The 20588-nt window shown below is 34.7% G+C and overlaps 1 protein-coding gene across 12 annotated transcripts in view; it reads left to right on the top strand.

Moving 5' to 3' along the window:
• The window catches only part of Pde4dip (phosphodiesterase 4D interacting protein), a 185985-nt gene that overhangs the window by 114594 nt on the left and 50803 nt on the right, over positions 1-20588 (top strand). For all 12 annotated transcript variants that reach the window (XM_077791185.1, XM_077791184.1, XM_077791175.1 and 9 more), the window contains 15 exons: positions 1332-1466; positions 2201-2320; positions 2551-2643; positions 2773-2985; positions 4209-4367; positions 5591-5704; positions 5896-6033; positions 7159-7338; positions 8236-8430; positions 10441-10608; positions 10781-10862; positions 13550-13641; positions 17778-17894; positions 18125-18262; positions 19249-19361. In XM_077791185.1, coding sequence (XP_077647311.1) covers positions 1332-1466; positions 2201-2320; positions 2551-2643; positions 2773-2985; positions 4209-4367; positions 5591-5704; positions 5896-6033; positions 7159-7338; positions 8236-8430; positions 10441-10608; positions 10781-10862; positions 13550-13641; positions 17778-17894; positions 18125-18262; positions 19249-19361 — 2057 coding nt within the window. The remainder of the gene's footprint in view (positions 1-1331; positions 1467-2200; positions 2321-2550; positions 2644-2772; positions 2986-4208; positions 4368-5590; positions 5705-5895; positions 6034-7158; positions 7339-8235; positions 8431-10440; positions 10609-10780; positions 10863-13549; positions 13642-17777; positions 17895-18124; positions 18263-19248; positions 19362-20588) is intronic.

The following is a 20588-nucleotide window of genomic DNA, read 5'->3' as shown; positions in this document are numbered from 1 at the left end:
CAGGGTACTGTGCAGGTTATAGTACTTAACTGAAATTAGAGAAAGAGATAAATGGCACGGAAGGGATAGAAAAGATCTTCATACTTCTAAACAGGAAGGAATATGAGGTAAGCTCTACTGCCTGGAAGGTGCTAATCAAGTGCAAAGGAAAGAAAAAAATGAATAACAGTTGCTTGTTTTTTGTCTTCCTTCCTTGTGAATTTATATTCCTAACTGGAGTGTCAGGTATGTGAGGGGAAATGTTATTTAATGCCACAGTGTGTCCTTAAATTTTATTTTAACATCTTTAACTCATGATGATTATAAGGCACAGTTTAATTAGTTTATCTTAGACTGATCAGTCATCCCATATGTACATAATGCATTTTTTCCTCTTGAATATTTTTAGTGAATTGATATCCTTATAAGTCATACTTCCTTCCCATACCACTGTAGATTATTTATCCAGGATGTACTGTATACCTGACTTTAATTAGGCATATACATATATATACATATAAAAATACACACGTATATATATTTAAGTATATATGTATATGTAAATATACATAATTATTTTTTAATGTACCTGTAAGTTCTTCCTTTTTGTTTTGAAAAAAATTCAAATTTACGGAACAAAGAACTCCTATTTACTCCTTACTTGGATTTACCACTTGCTGATATTTTGCCACATTTGTTTTATCCCTATCCTTGTATAGGCTCATTATTTTTAAAAAATTCCTGAAATGTGTGAGGATTGGTTGTAGATATTATGTCACTTAACCTTAAATACTTCTGCATGTATTTCCTAAGAACAAGGAGATCTTTTACAGCTGTAGTGCAGTTAACAAATTTAGAAAGTTTAGGTTTATAAAAGAGTATTTTCTAATATCTAATTCATATTCAAATGTGCCAGTTTTTCCAATAATGTAAACAGGACTGTTGTAAGAAAGGTAATTATAATAAAACTTTTCTTCTTAGGAATGGCATAAGATTCATCCATATAGCTTTTCAATTCCCTGATTAAAAATAGAATAAAGCAAACATTTGGTCACCATAAGTATTTCCTTTTTAAAATCCCCCTTCTCTTTAAACTGAATTATTTGCCTCACCTCACCTAGTTACGTAGTCTGTGTGAGTGGGTGGGAAGGCTGGAGAGCATAGAAAGGATGGAGGTGAATCACTGCTCTTAGCAAGGACCAGGATTGTCTTCAGGAAGTCTTACTGGTAATTCATGTAACAATTCTGGTGTTCCCAATCTGTGGAAAAAACATGCCACAGATATTTGAACATAAAAGTAAAATTTATTATTGGCTGCATTTAACTCATCTTGTCTTGCTGCTTCATCCTAGTCCGTGCCTGAAGATTTGGTACTCAAACAACAAAAGAGGAACTCAGATGAGACCACCGTAACTCAGCAGTCTATATCTGATTCCCACATGGCAGAACTTCAGGAAAAACTCCAGCAAACAGAGGCCACCAACAAGGTATGATTAGTCCTGTGCTCCTGGAGAGCACAGGATTTTCCTGAGGATGTGATTGGCTGTAGCCCAAGTCTTTTGACCCGAGTAGGACTTGAGAGGTGAATTCTGTGGTCTTCTGATGCTCTAGGGAACTTTCACTTATAAGTTTAGTCCTTTCCTTTATTTCTCATCAAGATTTTAGCGAGGTCTGCCCAGATTCCAATATCTGGTATCGTTTAGGAATGCAATTAAAACTTGCACCCAACCTTTAACAGTGTAAGGTATCACTTTTTGATCTTTGTGCTTTTGATCTTAGCTTAACTTCACTTCTTTATAGCTCATGGATTTTCATGTCTGTTAGAAAAACAATGCCACAATCTAGGATGCTGAGTTTCTTGCCTGCTGAGTCCTTGTAGTATCCCGTCCCATATAAAGATAGCAGAAGCTCCTTGGTCTTAGGTGAGGGATCCACAGTGACTCATGTGGACAAGTGCCTACTATAGCTACCATTATAGAGAAAGCATGGTGCATGGAATTGAGGCAACTGAGTATTGAAGGAAGTATTTCACATTTATTTCTATTTCCTTGTGTTGATTGGCTTTAAACTTTAGTGGTTACTGTATGTGAGAAAAATAAGAAAGTACTATTCTGTAAAAAATTCTTCAGAACCTGGTTTTGAGGAAGTACTTTGGTTGCATTAAAGCTTACAGATATCCTTGACCTAACAAACTAGCAAACTATTTTTTTTTTTAATTCAGACTCTTCAAGAGAAACTAAATGAAATGAGCTCTGAACTAAAGTCTGCTCAGGAGTTATCTCAGAAGCAAGATGGTACAATTCAAAGCCTCAAGGAAACTCTGAAAAGCAGGGAAAATGAGGTAAAATATTTAGTAATCAAGAACCTGTGAGAAACCAATTTGTCCCATCAAAGTAGACAGTATTCTATATTTTGTAGAAATATGTATTATCAGACTAACAAATCTTAACCTGGAAAAATTGTATCTTAACCTAAATTGGTGTTTTGTAAGAATCCTGTTACTATACAGGCAAGATAATTGAATTTATATTTAGTTTGTTAACATGTTTGGCACTTCTCTCTCATTTTCAGACTGAGGAGTTATACCAGGTGATTGAAGGTCAAAATGACACAATGGCAAAGCTTCGAGAAATGCTGCACCAAAACCAGCTTGGACAGCTTCAGGTATGTGAACGTCATAGGGAGAGACTTCAGTTGGGCATGTGCCATTTGGTTTTATGTTTTGTCTTTACAGTCTTCTCAGGTGTTCAATGCTTGCCCTCCTCTTGAGGATAATTTCTTCTCTTTCTTCAGAGCTCTGAGGGTACTTCCCCAGCTCAGCAACAGGTGGCTCTGCTTGATCTTCAGAGTGCTTTATTCTGCAGCCAGCTTGAAATACAGAAGCTTCAGAGGGTGGTACGACAGAAGGAACGCCAACTTGCTGATGCCAAGCGATGTGTGCAATTTGCAGAAGCTGCAGCAAACAAGAGTGAACAGCAGAAAGAAGCTTCTTGGAAACATAACCAGGTAAATCATTAACCACTTTGTAGCCCCAAATGCTGACTTTGCCCTGATAGTAACTTTTTAGCAGGACTGTGTATGTTGAACCTTAACCTCTAAGTCATTTTTTTAATCTGAGTAATTCAGTTTAACATTTGTTGCCCATGTGTCATGTGTCAGATATTGAACTACATTGTGGAAGTATAATGGCGAATACCACAGGCTCCTTCCTCTTAACTTATAATTTAGTGTGAGAAAAGCACATGAACAGAATATCAGTATGGTTAATACTGCAGAGGAGCCATGTATGGATTTTTATAAGAATATGTAGGAGGGGCTGAAGAGGGAGTCAGGGAAAGCTTGATGAAATATGAGGTGTTCTGGAAGCAGGGGGAGGTGTGAAAGTGAGCCAAACAGAAAAGTGGGGAAGAATGTCCGAGGTCTAAGGAATGGAAAATACAATTAGTCGTGTAATTTGAAAAATGTCTAATACATAACTCTTAAATGAATTTCTTTTTCTTCTTGGTTTAGAGTATATTCTTTCTCACTCTCTCAGTCTGTCTTGTTTGAAGATCTTAAGATCTTTTTTGTGCTAGCTTCTCTTAGACTCCCTGACACTCAGATTTAAAAGTACAGTTTTTGAAGCATCTTCCTGGTTTAGTACTTTGGAGGATAAATATGAGACCTGAATTTCCTTTAGAAGTATTAAAATTCAGTTGTCTTGATAGTTTGGGGGTAATAGTAGAAGGATAGGGATGGAAATAATTCTCAACTTTTTATTATGCACACAAAGGAAACATATCCTGAGTTTTGTTTAATTGTTATATAGAGCTCCCTTTCTTTTTTTACAGTACGTTGCATATATACCTATTATTTATAAATATCTGCACACATATTTATATAAATGTGTAGACTATAAACATTCAAAGTATTCACTTATAACTCATGGGTGTGTGAAAAAAAGAACATTCACTTATTATAATTCTGTATTATTTACATCCCTTCTGATGGGAATTTATACATGAAATATTTAAAGTTCGCATTGAACTCTAATATCAAGTTTATTTCCTACTACCCCTACAGTTTTTTCACAATTTTTCATATCCTATTTGATCCAAATTTCAATAGCAATATTAACAATAGCACTTTCTGCTATTGTATATTTCATTATATATCTTGAAAACTTTAATGTATCTAATGACCATGTAAAAACTTTAGATTGCTTTAAGAAGGGAATATATTTAATTCAGGAATTGCGGAAAGCTTTGCAGCAGCTACAAGGAGAATTGCAGAATAAGAGCCAACAGCTTCGTACCCTGGAGGCTGAAAAATACAATGAGATTCGAACCCAGGAACAAAACATTCAACACCTAAACCATAGTCTAAGTCACAAGGAGCAGCTACTTCAGGTGAGTGTTTATGACTTCAATGAAACTGTACTCATAGAGCTCTGAAATTCTTGTTCCTGTAATATGAAGGTATTAATCATCTGTGTTGAGATCCTGCTGTAAGTAGAATGTTAAGTTTTGGGAATCAGGAAGATTTAAAATAAGTAGAAAATACAATCTAAATCAAGATGCTGATCATCAAGTAAGAAACATCTGCATAGACCTGAAAGACTTAACCAGTATTCAGCAAATGGTAAGCACCTCTGTGAGTTAGACACTATGCCAGGGGTTGGGAAAACGAAGAGATTTGGCTACTCTCTCAATCTAATAGGAGAAGACATCTGTACATAAATTTCCTGAAAGCTAAATGACAGAATGAAAGTTTTAAAGAAAAATGTGATATTAAGAAGAGTGATCAGACCAGGTGCAATAGCACACACCTGTAATCCTAGTGGCTCAGGAGGCTGAGACAGGAGGATTGCGAATTCAAAGTGGCGCTAAGCAACTCAGTGAGACCCTATCTCTAAACAAAATACAAAATAGGGTTGGGGATGTGGCTCAGTGGTTAAGTGCCCCTGAATTCAATCCCCATTACCACAAGAGAGAGAGAGAGAGAGAGAGAGAGAGAGAGAGAGAGAGAGAGAGAGAAAGGAGAGTGATCAGTTCTGCCATCTACTCTAAGCTTCACTCACATTGAATCGCTTATATTTCACTGAGTATCTGATTTTTTTCATTGTATGCATATATTGTGTATAAAAGTGTTTTTTTTTTTTTTTCTTATGAATGTACCCCTAGGACCTCTTCATTTAAGAAATCCTAGTCTTTTGTGGTGCTGGGGATTGAACCCAGGGCCTTGTGCATGCAGGACAAGCACTCTATCAACTGAGCTATATTCCCAGCCCAGAAATCCTAGTCTTTTATCAGTGCAAATCGTTCCTCCTTTGTTAGATCTTTATTGCACCATTAGGCAGAGAGTCAAGCAATATACCCTGTGTTCCCCTACTAGTTAGCTGTCAAGCATGTTAGTATGTTTATATGTTGAAGATTGGTTATCAGTTCTATGTATTATACATGTTGTATGTTGCAGAATAGTTAACAATTTACATGAATGCTATCTCTGCTAAATTTTTCCCCCTGCGAAGAATGATCATGTTTTTTATCTTAAATGACAGATTACTTAGCAAAATGTAGGAATACAGTTAATAATAGATAAGTGAATAAAGGAATGTCTTTTGTCTCATTAGGAATTTCAGGAGCTCCTACAGTATCGAGATAAGTCAGAAAAAACCCCTGAAGCAAATGAAATGTTGCTTGAGAAACTTCGGCAACGGACACATGATAGAGCTATTGCTCTAGAGGTACGTGTTGTGGTTTTGCTTATTGGGCTATAGGTTATTCTATGTACATGAGTATCATAGAAATTTATGTCTACTTAATTTGCTCCTTTGGGGTTTTGGTTTTCCATTCTCTCATCCTTTGAAGCTCATTGAGTAAATGGTAATCAAGATAATGAACTTTGTAGAATTAGGAGCTTTACTTTTTGTTACAGCGGGCTATAGATGAAAAGTTCTCTGCTCTAGAAGAAAAAGACAAAGAACTGCGCCAGCTTCATCTTGCTGTGAGAGAGCGAGATCATGACATAGAGAGACTGTGCAGTGTCCTCTCTTCTAATGAAGCTACCATGCATGTAAGAGCAAAATCTGTCTTGACTTGGTATTCCTCTCCCACTTGCATTCTAAGCCTGAAGCATCAGCCTCCTCCATCATTTTCTGAAAACCAGAGTATTTGCTTTATAAAGTATATGGATATATGTGTGTGTGTGTGTGTGTGTGTGTGTGTGTACACACGTATATTGTTTTTATTCATACACACACATATATATAAAAACAAAATAGCACTTACTAGTTCCATCATTATAGACTAGAAAGTGAGAAATTAGGGCTGGGGTTGTAGCTCAGTGATAGAATACTTGCCTAGCACACATGAGGAATGGAATTCTATGCTCTGCATCACATAAAATAGACATTATTATTGCTGTATGTATATAGGTGACTGTATGACCAATGTGATTCTGCAACCTGTACAATCAGAAAAATGAGAAATTATACCCCATTTGATTCGAATGTATGAATTGTCAAGATCATTGTACTGTCATGTGTAGCTAATAAAAACAAACAAGAAAACAAAAACAAAGGTATTGTGTCTAACTTAAAAATTAGAAAAAAAAACTGTGAGAAATTACAGCACTTCTGTTTTTGTAGAGGAAGTCAGTGAATATGGGTTTCTATTTACATGGTTCTAATTTATTTTTCATCTTTGGAAATGGGATTTGGATATAGATACATACACACCCTTCCCCACGCATATACACTTTTACATAAGCATTTCCAGGGTATAACTGTTGTTCATCTCGTTAATATTACATACACGTCCCTGTATTCCCACAATTAGAACACTTGTTTATTTTACTAACATTTACCATGAGCTTTTTATTTACATACTTATTTTAAAGCTTATATAACTAACCATCTGTCACTTTTTAAAGGAGTCATTTACTTTCTCTTCAGAGAAATTACTTCCTCTATAATGTTTCCATTTTATCATGGGCCTAGTATTTCTCTCTCCACAAACTAGTTAAGAATTTCTAAAAACAAAAAAAAATTAGTATGGCATTGTTAGATTAGTTACTTAGTTTTCTCCTCTTACAAAAAAGTCAATAGGTGCTAATTTGAAGGTGGATCTAATTTCTCATTTATCATGAGAAGTATAGAATAGCTCTTTTAACTTATGATTGCTTTCTTTGTAACTATAGAGCATGGAAAGTCTCCTGAGGGCCAAAGGCCTAGAAGTTGAACAGTTAACTGCTACCTGTCACAACCTCCAGTGGCTACAAGAAGAAATGGAAACCAAATTTAGCCATTGGCAGAAGGAACAAGAGAGTATCGTTCAGCAGTTACAGACATCTCTTCATGACAGGAACAAAGAAGTGGAGGCAAGACCTCAGTTATCTTAAAAGCAGTTGGCTTAGTGGTTACTTGATTTCAGTCTTGACTTAGGACTCTAGAAGTCTGGGAAGCAAGTTATCCAAGTCTTTAGTTTCATTTTCTGGGCAAGTAATTGGCTTTCCCTAAGACTTGTTCCCCATATCTGTAAACTTAAGATGATCTTTATTTTTCTCAAAGAAGTTATATGAGAATTAATGTGATCGAAAATATGCATCTATAATATGATAACTAACCTTTATTAGTTATGGTGCTCATGCCAGGTCAGGTACTATTTTAAGAGCTTAATGGGCAATAACTTATTGAATCCTCACAAATATATGAGGGACATAATATTATCCCTTTTTTACAGACAAGGAAAAGACTTCTGAAGTTAACTTATCCAGGTAACAGTTAGTTAAGTGTCAGAGCCAGTATTCAACCCAGGCAGTATGGCTTCACAGTTTTAACCACCAATATAGAGATAGGAATTGCATCAGCCTGCTTATTAAAACAGTTTTTGTCATTCCTTTTTAACTTTCTGTTTGATGCTCCCCCTAAAAGTTTTTGCTGGGGAGAAAATAAACACTTGGGCTGAGTGTCCATTTGTTCTCATCTAACATTAATTATTATGTTCCCTGAGCAAATAAGAGAAGAATTTATTTCAGAGAATAATATGTAAGTTGTCACTCTATATATTTTATATTGTTAGTGTTTGTTCACTGAGCATGTCTAGCCTTCTGAGTCATAGGCCTTTCCTAAATGTGGGGAAACAAAAGTGGATAAAACATGATGCTTATTCTCAAGAACCTCAAAGCTCTTTCTTCCATGACAGTTCTTATATGCATTTCAGTATGTGTTAGAAAGAACTTTTTTTCCAAAATCTTACACCATTCCTTCTGCATTAGGATCTTAGTGCAACATTGCTCTGCAAACTGGGACCGGAACAGAGTGAAATAGCTGAGGAGCTCTGCCAGCGTTTACAGCGAAAAGAAAGAATGCTGCAGGACCTCCTAAGTGATCGGAACAAACAAGCTTTGGAACATGAAATGGAGGTTCAGGCTCTGCTTCAGTCTGTGAGCACCAGGGAGCAGGAGAGCCAGGTAAGGACTAGTGCAGAGACCAGAAAAGTATCATTTGTAACATGTGTATATCATTTTACATGATATACAGAGAAACTCCATAGTTTCTCTCCTGCTGTTTATTAAATAGATTTCAGTTTTACATCAATCATCCAAGTGTTAAATGTGTTTTAAACACCACATTTGGAAATGTGCCAAAAACACGTGTTCATTAACTGCATTGTCTATACTGATTTTTTCTTAATGCTTTGATCATTTTAAGAGAACAAGGTATGGAATTTTGGAGTGTTTTGATTTTAATTCTAAACTATCAAGACTTGAGTGACATTTTATATTTCCATTCAAGGTATGGAAAAACTTACAATTAAATGTATTTTCTTTCGCTGGGCACAGTGGTGTACACCTTTAATCTCAGTGGCTCGAGAGGCTGAAGCAGGAGGATCTCGAGTTCAAAGCCAGCCTTAGCAAAAGTGAAGTGCTAAGCAATGCAGTGAGACCGTGTCTCTAAATAAAATACAAAATAGGGCTGGGGATGTGGCTTAGTGATTGAGTGCCTCTGAGTGCAGTCCCTGGTACTCACCCCCAAAAAGGTATTTCTTTCCTATCTCAGGAGGAAAAAAAATGATTGGTTTTGAAAGGACATGAAGAGAATACATTCCCATACTCAATATTGAGTGTTAATCTAAAAATAATGGTATACAACTATTTCAGAAATAATTTTTTATTTTTCCCTTCATTTTTATCTTTTTCCTTAAGGGCAAAGACTACTAGTTGACTTATGCTGCATATTAAGGACCAATAGCTCAGAATCAGTTTTTGAAGGAAGCTGCATTCTTATTTGCCTTGTTATGTTACCACAATATTTTCTGATGCTTTCTTGTAACATGGGATAGTGATATTCCACTCTTCTAATTCTCTGGCCTACTGAAGTAAATTCACATTTTGTTAGAAACATCCTGCCACATACTTCAATGATCACTTCTAGAAGAGACCTAACAAAATTATTGTGAATCATTTAAGTCTTTGACAAGAGGCTACTAAGTCTTTGAAGTTTCTTTTTAACCTCTGTTATTTGAAAGAATTAGTCTTATTATACATCTTTTTACTACACAGCAGATAATAAAATAATGGAACCTTGGAGCGAATGGAAATGACTGAAGATTTTAAATTCAGCAATAGTATTAGTTATATTCTTCTGCATTCTCAAGTTTTACATGCAGAAGAATCACCTAAATGGCTTTTTAAAAAAAATACTTTTTTAGTTGTAGATGGATACAATGTCTTAGGAAACAGTTATTTCCTATGTGTGGATCCATAGTGAGGACATTAAAGATCTACTCTTAGCAAATAGAGGTAAACAATATAACATTATTACCAATAGTCGCTGTGTTGTACATTAGATCCCTAGAACTTACACATAACTGAATATTTGTGCCTTGTGACTCACAAGATTGTTGTTTTAGACAGGATACTCAGGGAAGGCCAATCTGATAAGGTGACATTTGGCAAAGACCTGAAGGGAGCAAACCATCCAGATATATAGGTGAAGAGTAATCCAGGGCAAAGAAACAAGTAAGAGTAAAGACAGTCATCTGTTACACCAATTCAAACCAGGACCTTAACACCTTAGTCCAATAGAGTTCTAGCAGAATCTACTTGAGTTTCTCTTATCTGTAATAAATGTGTTATGTTTTTTTTTTTTCCAACATTTTGCCTATGAGCAACTTTGTTTTCCTACTCACTTGACTATTTTTCTTTATAAACTGATAGCAAGGAAACTATTTCTTAGGGTCCCAGTAGCTTTTTTTTTTTAGTTGTTGATGGACCTTTACTTTATTTATATGTGGTGCTGAGAATTGAACCCAGTGCCCCACACATGCTAGGCAAGTGCTCTACCACTGAGCCACAAACCCAGCCCCCCCAAATAGGTTTTTCTAAATGGTTGGCCTTTAAGCAATTACACTTGAAAACAAATTGTGTTTATTTTACTGCAATATCTTTCTAATGTTATTTGTGACTTCTTCTCACTAGGCTGCTGCAGAGAAGATGGTGCAAGCCCTAATGGAAAGAAATTTAGAATTACAGGCTATACGCCAGCATTTAGGAGGGAAAGACTTAATGATGACTCAAACACTCATCTCTAACCAACAAGCTAAAGCTACTTCCATGAGCCCCAATCTGGGAGAGCAAACTGATCAAGTAAGAACTGTAGACTTATGTAGACTTCAAGTCAGCAGCATTTCTTGCTTACATTTCAGGCATATAAGTTTAATAACTTTTAATATGAAACTGTATGAGAATATTGCAAGTCCTGCCATTGTGATCATAGTTCCTGTGTCTTCCTAAATTCCCCAACTCTTCCAATTTTTAGGCATCAATGCAAATGCCCTCCAGAAATGATAGCACTTCCTTGCCTGCCAAAGAGGATGCCAGCATTCCCAGGTCCACATTAGGTAAGTATCAAATTTTGTTTCATGAAAAGATCTTTTGTTTTCCTTCCTGTATCTCTGTGTTAATAGGTTTGGCCACAACTCTTTCTTTTAACAGAAAAAAATGTTTGGATTCCTCTGAAAGGCTGGAGACATGTCAGTTCTGAGAAGAAATGCCCATAATTTATGTTGATAAGAGTTCACAGTTGGGGCTGGGGTTGTGGCTCAGTGGTAGAGTGCTTGCTCAGCACAGGCTAGGCCCTGGGTTTGATCCTCAGCACCACATAAAAATACATTAATTAATTAAAGATATTATATCCAACTACAACTACAATATTGTATCCAACTACAATAAATATTTAAAAAAAAAAAAAGAGTTCATAGTTTACTCCAGGGAAACTGAACCCAAATTCTCCTTTTGAGAGAGTTTTGCAGGCATTCGGAAATGCCAGAGTAGTGTTTCCAAACCTGCACAACAGGACCAATGGAACTGATACATTCTAATGGATATCTTTCAATAATGGGGTGCTCATAGTAACTTGACAACACTTACATTAAAGTATTAGGAGGGACAATATACCTGAATTATTTTCCAAGCTCAACCTTATTCAACAAATGTCTGTAGGGCTTGAACTCCCCAAAGACAATCACATTCTAAGCATGGTGGGAGCAAAACTCAAGTAGAAACCTTGGATTGGAGTTTCTGCATTTACAGAGCAAAAGGTTGGTATTTAGGGTAGCTTTAAGGAACTATTTCCCAGAGAATTACAGAAGTAGCTACTGGTGATGATTAATGAGGTAGGGATTATAATGCTGGAACCAGAAAGGGTGTAAACTTAAACAATTAACTTGTGATTTCTTTTGTCACCAAGAATGTAAAAAGTTTGCGCCTGTATTATAGTGTATGGTATTAGATGATTCTGTGGGAAAATGGCACAAGTTTCATTATCTAACAAGAAACCTTTGCATTGCCCCAAAAGTAATGAATGCTAGATTTGTGTAATTTACTTTATATTTGCCTTTTTCTTTTTAAAATTTATTTATTTATTTTAATTAGATATATATGATAGCAGAAAAAAACATACTTTGCCCCAACTTTTTATTCTGGAAATTTCAAACCTACAGAAAAGTGGCAACAATAGTGTAGTGAATACCCATATACATTTTTATTAGGATTCATCAATTGTTAACATTTGCCACATTTGCATTATTTCTTTCCTTCCGTGTGCACAACATATATAGATATAATGCTTTTTTTCTAAATTCTTATAAACATCATGACATTTGATCTGTAAATATTTCAGCAAGTATTTTCTAAGGACAAAGGCATTCTCCTACATGTTTACAATGTAATTATCTTGTTTAGGAAATTTGACCTTAATGTATTTTTACTATCTAAATATATAATCCATATTTAGAATTCTCATTGTCTCAATAACATTTTCTGTAGTTGCTTCTTCTTGCCACCAGGGGTCATGCATTGTGCTTAGATGTCCTGTCTTCAGTCTACTTTAATCTAGAACAGTTTTCCAACCTTTTTCCTCCTGTCTTTTACAACATTAGGATTTTTGAAGAATTCAGAGCACTGTCTATCATTGTTTCCTCATGGTTAGGTTCAGGTTAAAACATTTTTGTCAAGAATCCTATGAGTGATGTCTTTCTGGGTGTATCCCATTAGTGCATATTGGTCAGTTTGCTTCAAGTTGAATAATTGGATATACAGGAATAAGTATCAGATCATCAAATGTGGAAAAATTTTTACGTAGTGGTAACAAATTTTATCCTTTGGTTAAGGTTGTAATGTGTGCCAGATCTCTCCATTGTAAAGGTTCATTTTCCCCTTTGTAATTAGTAAGTGCTCTACAGGCTGATAGCTTGAGATGCTGACAGTTGTGTTTCCCAATAGTCAGTGGCTTTAGCATTCTTTAAACCTTGCTTGAACTTTTAAAAATTAATTTCCTAGTTCTTAAATTTTTTCTCTTATCTGTTATGAAATTCTTTTACAAAAAAGAGTTATCTTGCCCTTATCTTCGCACTCCATTTGTTGTGTAAGTGGATTGTGTCTTTTAAAAAATTATTATAATATCTACTTCTGTATTCCATAATTTTAGATTTTTATGTCCTATTATTGTCAAACTAACCTACACATTCAAAATTTAACATTAACACAGTTAAAAAGGCAAGTATATGAAAAAAATATTCTCAGAAGTCCCCTCTGCTTTCCAATCTTTTCTCTCATGTTTCTTTTCATTCTCTGAAGGTAAATTGTTAAATTCTGTGTTATCATTAATGAAATATCTTTTTGCAAAAATAAACAGATGAATCATGTGCATACATAATTTATATGTGTGTGTCACATATTTCCCCCTTTTCCAGATAGAAGTATTCTTTTGAACATAGCTTCTTTCACTTAACGTTTCCTTGAAATTGCTCCATATAAGTTCATGAACTTCCTCATTCTTTTTTATAGCTGTATATATATATAGTCCTTAATGTGAATACACTGTAGCTGATTCCATCTTTTCTCTTTCGCATGTAGAGTGATTGCAATATTTTGCTATTATAAATAATGCTATAAAACAGTGTGTGTGTGTGTGTGTTTATTTTTTCTTAATTGCTGGAATGCATATTCCAAGTAAATTTCTCAAAAACGAGGCAGCAGAGATTACATGTTTTTAGTGATTAAAACTGGCACTATGTGTTCATTTTAGGAGACTTGGACACAGTTGCAGGACTGGAGAAAGAACTGAGTAATGCTAAAGAGGAACTTGTACTTATGACTAAAAAAGAAAGAGAAAGTCAGGTGAGTTTTATAGTCAAGGCTAATTTCTAAATTCCTGTTTTTGTTTTTTTTTTCCCCCCAGAATAGTTTATATTTAAAAGAGTACGATTCTTTAAGTATAATATCTAAGTTCAAATATAAGGTATACCTTTTTTCTTTTTGGAAAAAAATAAATCATTTTATATGTGTGTGTGTGTGTGTGTGTGTGTGTGTGTGTGTGTGTGTGTGTGTGTGTGTTTATATGTAAAGGATGTATATGTAAGATATAGATAATATATAACATTGTATATAATATAAAGATACATGTAAATAAGATATATATAATATATATGCATACATATATATATATATTTTATCCAATAAGATCCTCTTATTTTTATAATGGGGACTTTTAAAGCTTTTTAACTACTGAAATAATGAAGTTTTTTCTACCCATTAATAACTGTAATAAAATAATTGTAAAACACTTGTGAAAAGAGGAAACGCTATGTTATTGCTGCTTAGAATTATGACATTAGACTCATGAAATTAGAGTTTAGAAGCATTAAACAAGAGAAATTTGAGTATGAGCAATAATATTTGAGTACTCTTATATGCATTAGACTGTGCTGAATTCTTAAATTAATGCCAGTGTTCACAACTCTACACAAAATAGATGATATTGGACTTATTTTATAGATGGAAAAGTTGAAACACTAATTTATTTATTTTTAATGGGACAGGGATTAGTCCTAACTAATAAATGCCAAAGCTAAGATTTAGACTCAAAGTCTTTTGTGTCTCCAAATACTTTCTTTCTAAGAAGTCATTTCTTGGAATAGATACTCTTCCCCATCTTATGCATGAACTCTTTCTATCAGTAATTTTCATCCATTTTCTTAGAAGAAACCTGTCAGTCTTATAGAAATCCTTCCTCTGTCTTCCCCATACAGCCAGTTGTATGTCCAGCTATGATGTAGAAGAAATGTTAGGGCTACAACGTAGCATTACAGACAATAACTAAACACATGTTGCTATGGTATCTATTTTAAAAGGTCAGTCAGGGGCTGGAGTTGTATGTAGTTCAGTGGTAGAGTGCTTGCCTCATATGTGTGAGACACTGGGTTTGATTCCTAGCACCACCTATAGATAAGCAAATAAAATAGATGTCCATCAATAACCAAAAAATATTTTTTAAAAAAGTCAGTGTCATGGGTTCCTAAGTTAGCTAGCTCAGTTCCTAGTTTTTTCTACCTTTTTTGCTGTAATTTGATCTATAATATAAAATCTGTTTATATTTATGATGAAATTGTCTTATTATACCTTTTGATTTTATTACCATATTTTTGCTTATAAACCAATTCATGCATGGCATTTTAAAAAATTAGTTTTTAAATCTCCTAGTCCTTTCCCTTTTTTCCTTTACTTTAGCCATTGATTATTCATGTCAGATATTTTAATTTTCACATACTATTTCTGTTTTTCTCATATGTACCAAATTCAGATTAATGTTACTTTTTGATTCTGTTCTGTTTTCGTGATCATAAAATTATAATGCTTATGAATGAATATTTTGAATGAATGATTTTTAGCCATTGCTTAACTTCATGAATCCTTAATCCATTACCCTCTTCTAAGTTCAATAACATATAAATGTATTACCATATTCCATCTAACATGAGGTATTTACCAAAAGCTATGTCGATTTTCTCCATATTTCCTGTTTTGATATTATAGTAGTATATAGATGCAGCAGTAGTTACTTCATTAATTCCCTGTAATGTGCCAAATATTTGTAAAACATTTCCTGTATTTCTTATGTAGCCCTGAAAAGTAGCTATATTATTCCCATTTTACACTTGAGGAAATCATTAGTTTAAATGCCTTGTAAAGGAGTTTATGCCAGGATTTAAAACCTGTGTCAGTCTTACCTGCAGACCTTTTATCATGCTGTAAAAATGTTTTCTTCTTCATGTTTTCATTTTTTTTCAATGGAACCAAGTACCTGGATGTCTTGTCTCTATCTCTCTATCTATCTATCTATCTATCTATCTCTTTGAAGAGGATCTGATAAATAGCACCCTTTTTTCATACCCAACCCTGAACAAATTGAGAAATAAAACAAATTGGTGGCAGATAGCCTGAAGCTTTATCAGATTTAATACTGACAGAGTCTTAGAAAACTTAATGTAAGAACCAATGTTGGACCTGGATTGGGTAATTGACCTGCTCAGTCACAGGCAGCATTGGCCTGGCAGACTATTCTGTGGTGGGCAACAAACTGCCTTTGGAGAAGCAGCGATAAGAAATAGTCTTCCTTTAGGCTAGTGTCTTCTAAGGAGAGGAAGTGGGGGTGTGAGCCAAGCAGGCCTGGTTTATTCTTCCACTGTGTACAGATAAGTCAAGTCCCTCCCCCTGATTGGGGGCAAAGAAATGTCAAGAGTTACACTAACTAAGCTCCTTCAGCATGGAAGGAAAATAAAGGTAGTTAAAAGATAACTGTTACTAAATCATTATGAGCCACACAGTTATACCGCAAGCATTGATGGAATTAGAAGATACACAAATAAAATTTTTCTTACTTTTGACTTAAATTTTATGTGCTTAAGGAAGAAGTGTTGCTTCCTTTAGGAAGCTTAATTATACCTTTAATTGGCTTCTCTACCATCTCTCTTCACTTGTTCCACTGAATTTTTAAAGATTATCTTAAAATAGTTCTATAAAATATTTATTTAAAATAACTTGCCATTGCTATAAAGATTATATGGAATGTGATACCTACAGGAAAGACATTATGCCTAGTGAATCAAGTTTGGTTCCACAAGTTCATACTCTGGATCTTCCACTTACTAGCTCTGTGATTTTTGAATTGGTTCCTTAATTTCTGTCTCAATCACCTCATCTGTAACTTGAGGTGTAGAAGTCACCTTATCTGTAAATTGAAAAGTAGTTGCCCCATAGGATTTCTGTGAGGATTCATTTGTTCACTTGTTCATTCATTCATATATGGGATACTTTCTGTAAGCTAGTGCAGGGCTGAGGTAGTGAGCAATATCAACAATGTCCATTCTGGTTCTGTGTAATTTCTACTAGAGAGATAAAAGACAAGAAACACGTTATATTATAAATTATAATATGTTATAATAATTATGCCATTAGATATTATAAATTATAAACATAAGATTTCCTTGATATATTTGCTAATATAAGCATTATAAAATATTATGATATTATAATTGAAAATTAAAATGAGTGATACAAAAAAAATGTGATAGAAAGTAACATGGATGGGGACCACCTTAACTGGAGTGGTCAAAGAAGACTTCTTTGAGCAGATGACACTAGGGTCCTGAGGATGGGAAGGAAGCATCCTTGAAAAAGATATTTCAGGCAGACCGAGTAATAGGTATAAAGCCCATGAATCAAGAGTCTATGTTACAAGAACAGAAAAAGTCTTGTATTCCTAGAAAGTGAAGAATAAGGATAAAAGTGGCCGATATTGAAGGACAAGAAGTAGATTAGCCAGATCGCTAAGTTTGTGAGAACAACTCAGCTATGGTTATTATCATAATTTTTAATGAATTTGTTATAACGATGTTTATCATTTTCTGATGAGGAGGGAAGGAAAATACAACACTGAAAGTTTAGGGCCTACAGTGCTAACTATGTGTAAGATTCCATTGTAGGTGGTAGCATGTTTAGTAGGAAGCATGTAATATTTAGTGATCTCTGATGTTAGCAGCTATTTTTGTTTGATGCCTTATTTATTAATTCATTAAGTTTTGCATAATGGAGGTGTTCTATAATGTTTTAATCTATTAGCTAAGGAACTTATATGAAGAAGAACTTCATCTTTTACTTCTGCTAAAGATAACCAGTTTTTAGGTGTCATAATAAATATGGTTAAATTAAATAAATTTGATGGTTTTATACTGCTAACTCAAGTAAAGGAACACCATTAAAAACAACCATTACAACTTCCCATGAAACAACATTTGGTACCATGCTGTGTGGTTTATTTATTTGTTCCAGTAGAGCTTTATTCATGTTCTTGTTTTCTTTTGCATTATTGGCTGATAGTGATGTGATATGAAAAGCAGTTGCCTCATTGTTAAAATGTAAATGTGACAGCTGTTGTTTCCTCTACCTGCTGACTCCAGTGTTTCTTCTGTCCCCAGATGGAACTTTCTGCTCTACAGTCTATGATGGCTGTACAAGAGGAAGAGCTACAGGTGCAGGCTGCTGATCTGGAGTCCCTGACCAGGAACATACAGATAAAAGAAGATCTCATAAAGGTCTTTCAAAGCTTTTTAAAGACCATTGGAAGTGTTGGAAACTTAGATTACCTGAAGGGCATCTTCAAACAATATGTGGATACATTTGGTCCCTTGGCCAGTGCTTATCAATATCCCACTTGAAAGTATAGTAGATTATTTCAAGAATATCTGTTCCCTTGCTCCTCTGCTAGAACAGCTTTTATTACTATATTAATATCTATACTTATTACTTGTTTTTTAATTTCTAGGACCTGCAAATGCAACTGGTTGATCCTGAAGACATACCAGCTATGGAACGCCTGACACAAGAAGTCTTACTTCTTCGAGAAAAAGTTGCTTCAGTAGAATCCCAGGGTCAAGAAATTTCAGGAAACCGAAGACAACAGGTAAATTATTGAAATGCAGACTTTATTTTTTTATTTGAAATAAGCAATAGAAAGACTGTCAATCTCAACTACTTTTGAAAAAAAATCTAGGTCAGTTGATGGTATTTCATAGAGAATCCATACTCCACAGTACCTTGCTCAGTAGCAGTCATACATGCCTATTTCTAACCTTTATAGTTCTGAAAGGAGTAGCAGTTGCTTTTGGACACATACTGTCAGTTATCCTTCACCCTGAAACATAAGTCACTTCTCTCTCAATTAACTTTCTCATCTGCCTGCATTTAGCCATGTTCAGACAACTCCCAATTTAAAAAAGGAAGAGAGGAAACAACCCTGCCTTTGCCTTGAGTTCCTCTGTAGCTCTACTTTATGCTTGACCTTTTCGATGCCAAATTTTTTCAAAAAGATTTATTTACCTATGCTCTACATCCATTACCATTACTCTCACTAACTGTTCTTATCATCCCCGCCCCCAGCTTTAATTTTAGCTTAAACATCTCTGCTATTTACACATTATCATAGCCCATTATTTTTATGTCATGAAGTATATCTCACAGGACATATGTATGATTGATGGATGTCTTTTCCTCCCACTAGATAGTAAGCTTTTCCCTAGAATTAGAACAGAGTTTGTCACATTAAAAGGTGCTCAGTAAATGTTTATTGCATGAACATTGAAAACTAGAAAGTCCTATTGTATGTTTTCCTCTTTCCTATCCTTTCTCACTGTTTTTTGGGCTTCTTCCCTATGCTTTTGACTTTTGTCTCCTTTTTTTTCTTTCTTGCGCTCATATCTGAATTCAGCTAAGATATAAAATGATATTGTGTCACTGATTAAAACTGTAAGATACTACAGAGATCTTAAATAATAAAAGACTGGGACTTTTTGGTCAGAGTATGTGCAAATACATTTTTCTTTTTTTCAGGATAAACTTGGCCTCACGCCTCACTTTTCCATTTGTATGTTGCTTCTTTTCTTTCTTCAGTTGTTGCTGATGCTAGAAGGACTAGTAGACGAAAAGAGTCGACTCAATGAGGCCTTACAAGCTGAGAGACAGCTCTATAGCAGCTTGGTGAAGTTCCATGCCCATCCAGAGAGGTAAGAGATTAACTTTTCCCTTTACTAAATTATTATTTTTTTTATTATTATTATTGAGACAGGATCTCACTAAGTTGCTGAAGCTGGCCTTGAATTTGTGATCTTCCTGCCTAAGTCTCCCAAGTCACTGAGATTATAGGCATGTGCTGTCAGGCCCAACTTTGTTTTTCCCTTTTTTTAAAAAAAATATTCCTTTTATTCTTTTCATTTCTTTTATTTCTTCTGTTCTTTATTAAGTGCAGATGCTAATAATACCAAAGAAGAGAGAAAAAGAAAGCTGTCCACTTTGTTATTTGTTGCGTAGATGGCTCCAAGCCTCAGTGTCTAAATCTTGTCAGGAATAGTGTGTTTCACATAGTTACTGTGAGGATTAAATGAGAAGACAGCTTAGGCATCTAAACAGTGCTTTGCATATGGTAAGCATTTGGTGTATGTTCCTTTCTTTTCTCTGCTCCATGTCCTGTTGAAGGCTGTTCTGTTATAAAAGTATAGCTACAAAGGTCTCAGATATTAGTTAAGTATCATTGAAGGTAATATAGTCATTGCAATACCTAATATTACCTCAGAATCATCGATAATCATCATGATGATTATATTTTCTTGTATTTTTCTCTTGATTTTTGGTCATGTATATTTTATCTTTTGTGTTTATTTTATATTACCCTCCCCCCGCCTCATTTCGCTTTCTCTCCTAGTCCTTTTTTCTCTTTCACAGTTTTAAATTTTTATTATTCCCATTTCTTCTAATTTCTTGTTGGACTTAAAAATATTTTCTTTTTACTCAGGAAAATGAAAGCAGGGGAAAGGTATGATAGGACCACTTGCTTGTGTTATTTTTTAAAGAACCCCTGGATCTTTAGTCTTTATGAACTGGATTTATTTTCAGAACACTGTCCATTTTGGTAAAAAATAGCTATCTTCAGCAATTCTACTTGGCTCAGTCTTGCTTCACAGGGTCTTCTGAATTATTCTACCTTTGTCAGACACTTTTCAGCATTACAATAATTTTGGGTAAACATGGAAGCAAGTTTACTTTTTTTTTTTTTGTGGTGCTAGGGATTGAATCTAGGGCCTGTGCATATGAGGCAAGCACTCTACCAACTGAGCTATATCCCCATGCCTTTCAGTTTACATTTAATTTTTCCTGGGTTTTAGTTTTTCAGAAACTAAAGCTTTTAATAATGAAATTTCTTTTATGGGGCCTGTAGGAGGGTGAGAGCAATCATA

Source organism: Urocitellus parryii, chromosome 11 (assembly GCF_045843805.1).
Source record: "Urocitellus parryii isolate mUroPar1 chromosome 11, mUroPar1.hap1, whole genome shotgun sequence".
Taxonomy (NCBI): Eukaryota; Metazoa; Chordata; class Mammalia; order Rodentia; family Sciuridae; genus Urocitellus; species Urocitellus parryii.
The sequence above is the reverse complement of the archived record's forward strand: the minus strand, read 5'-3'. Positions and strand labels throughout refer to the sequence as shown.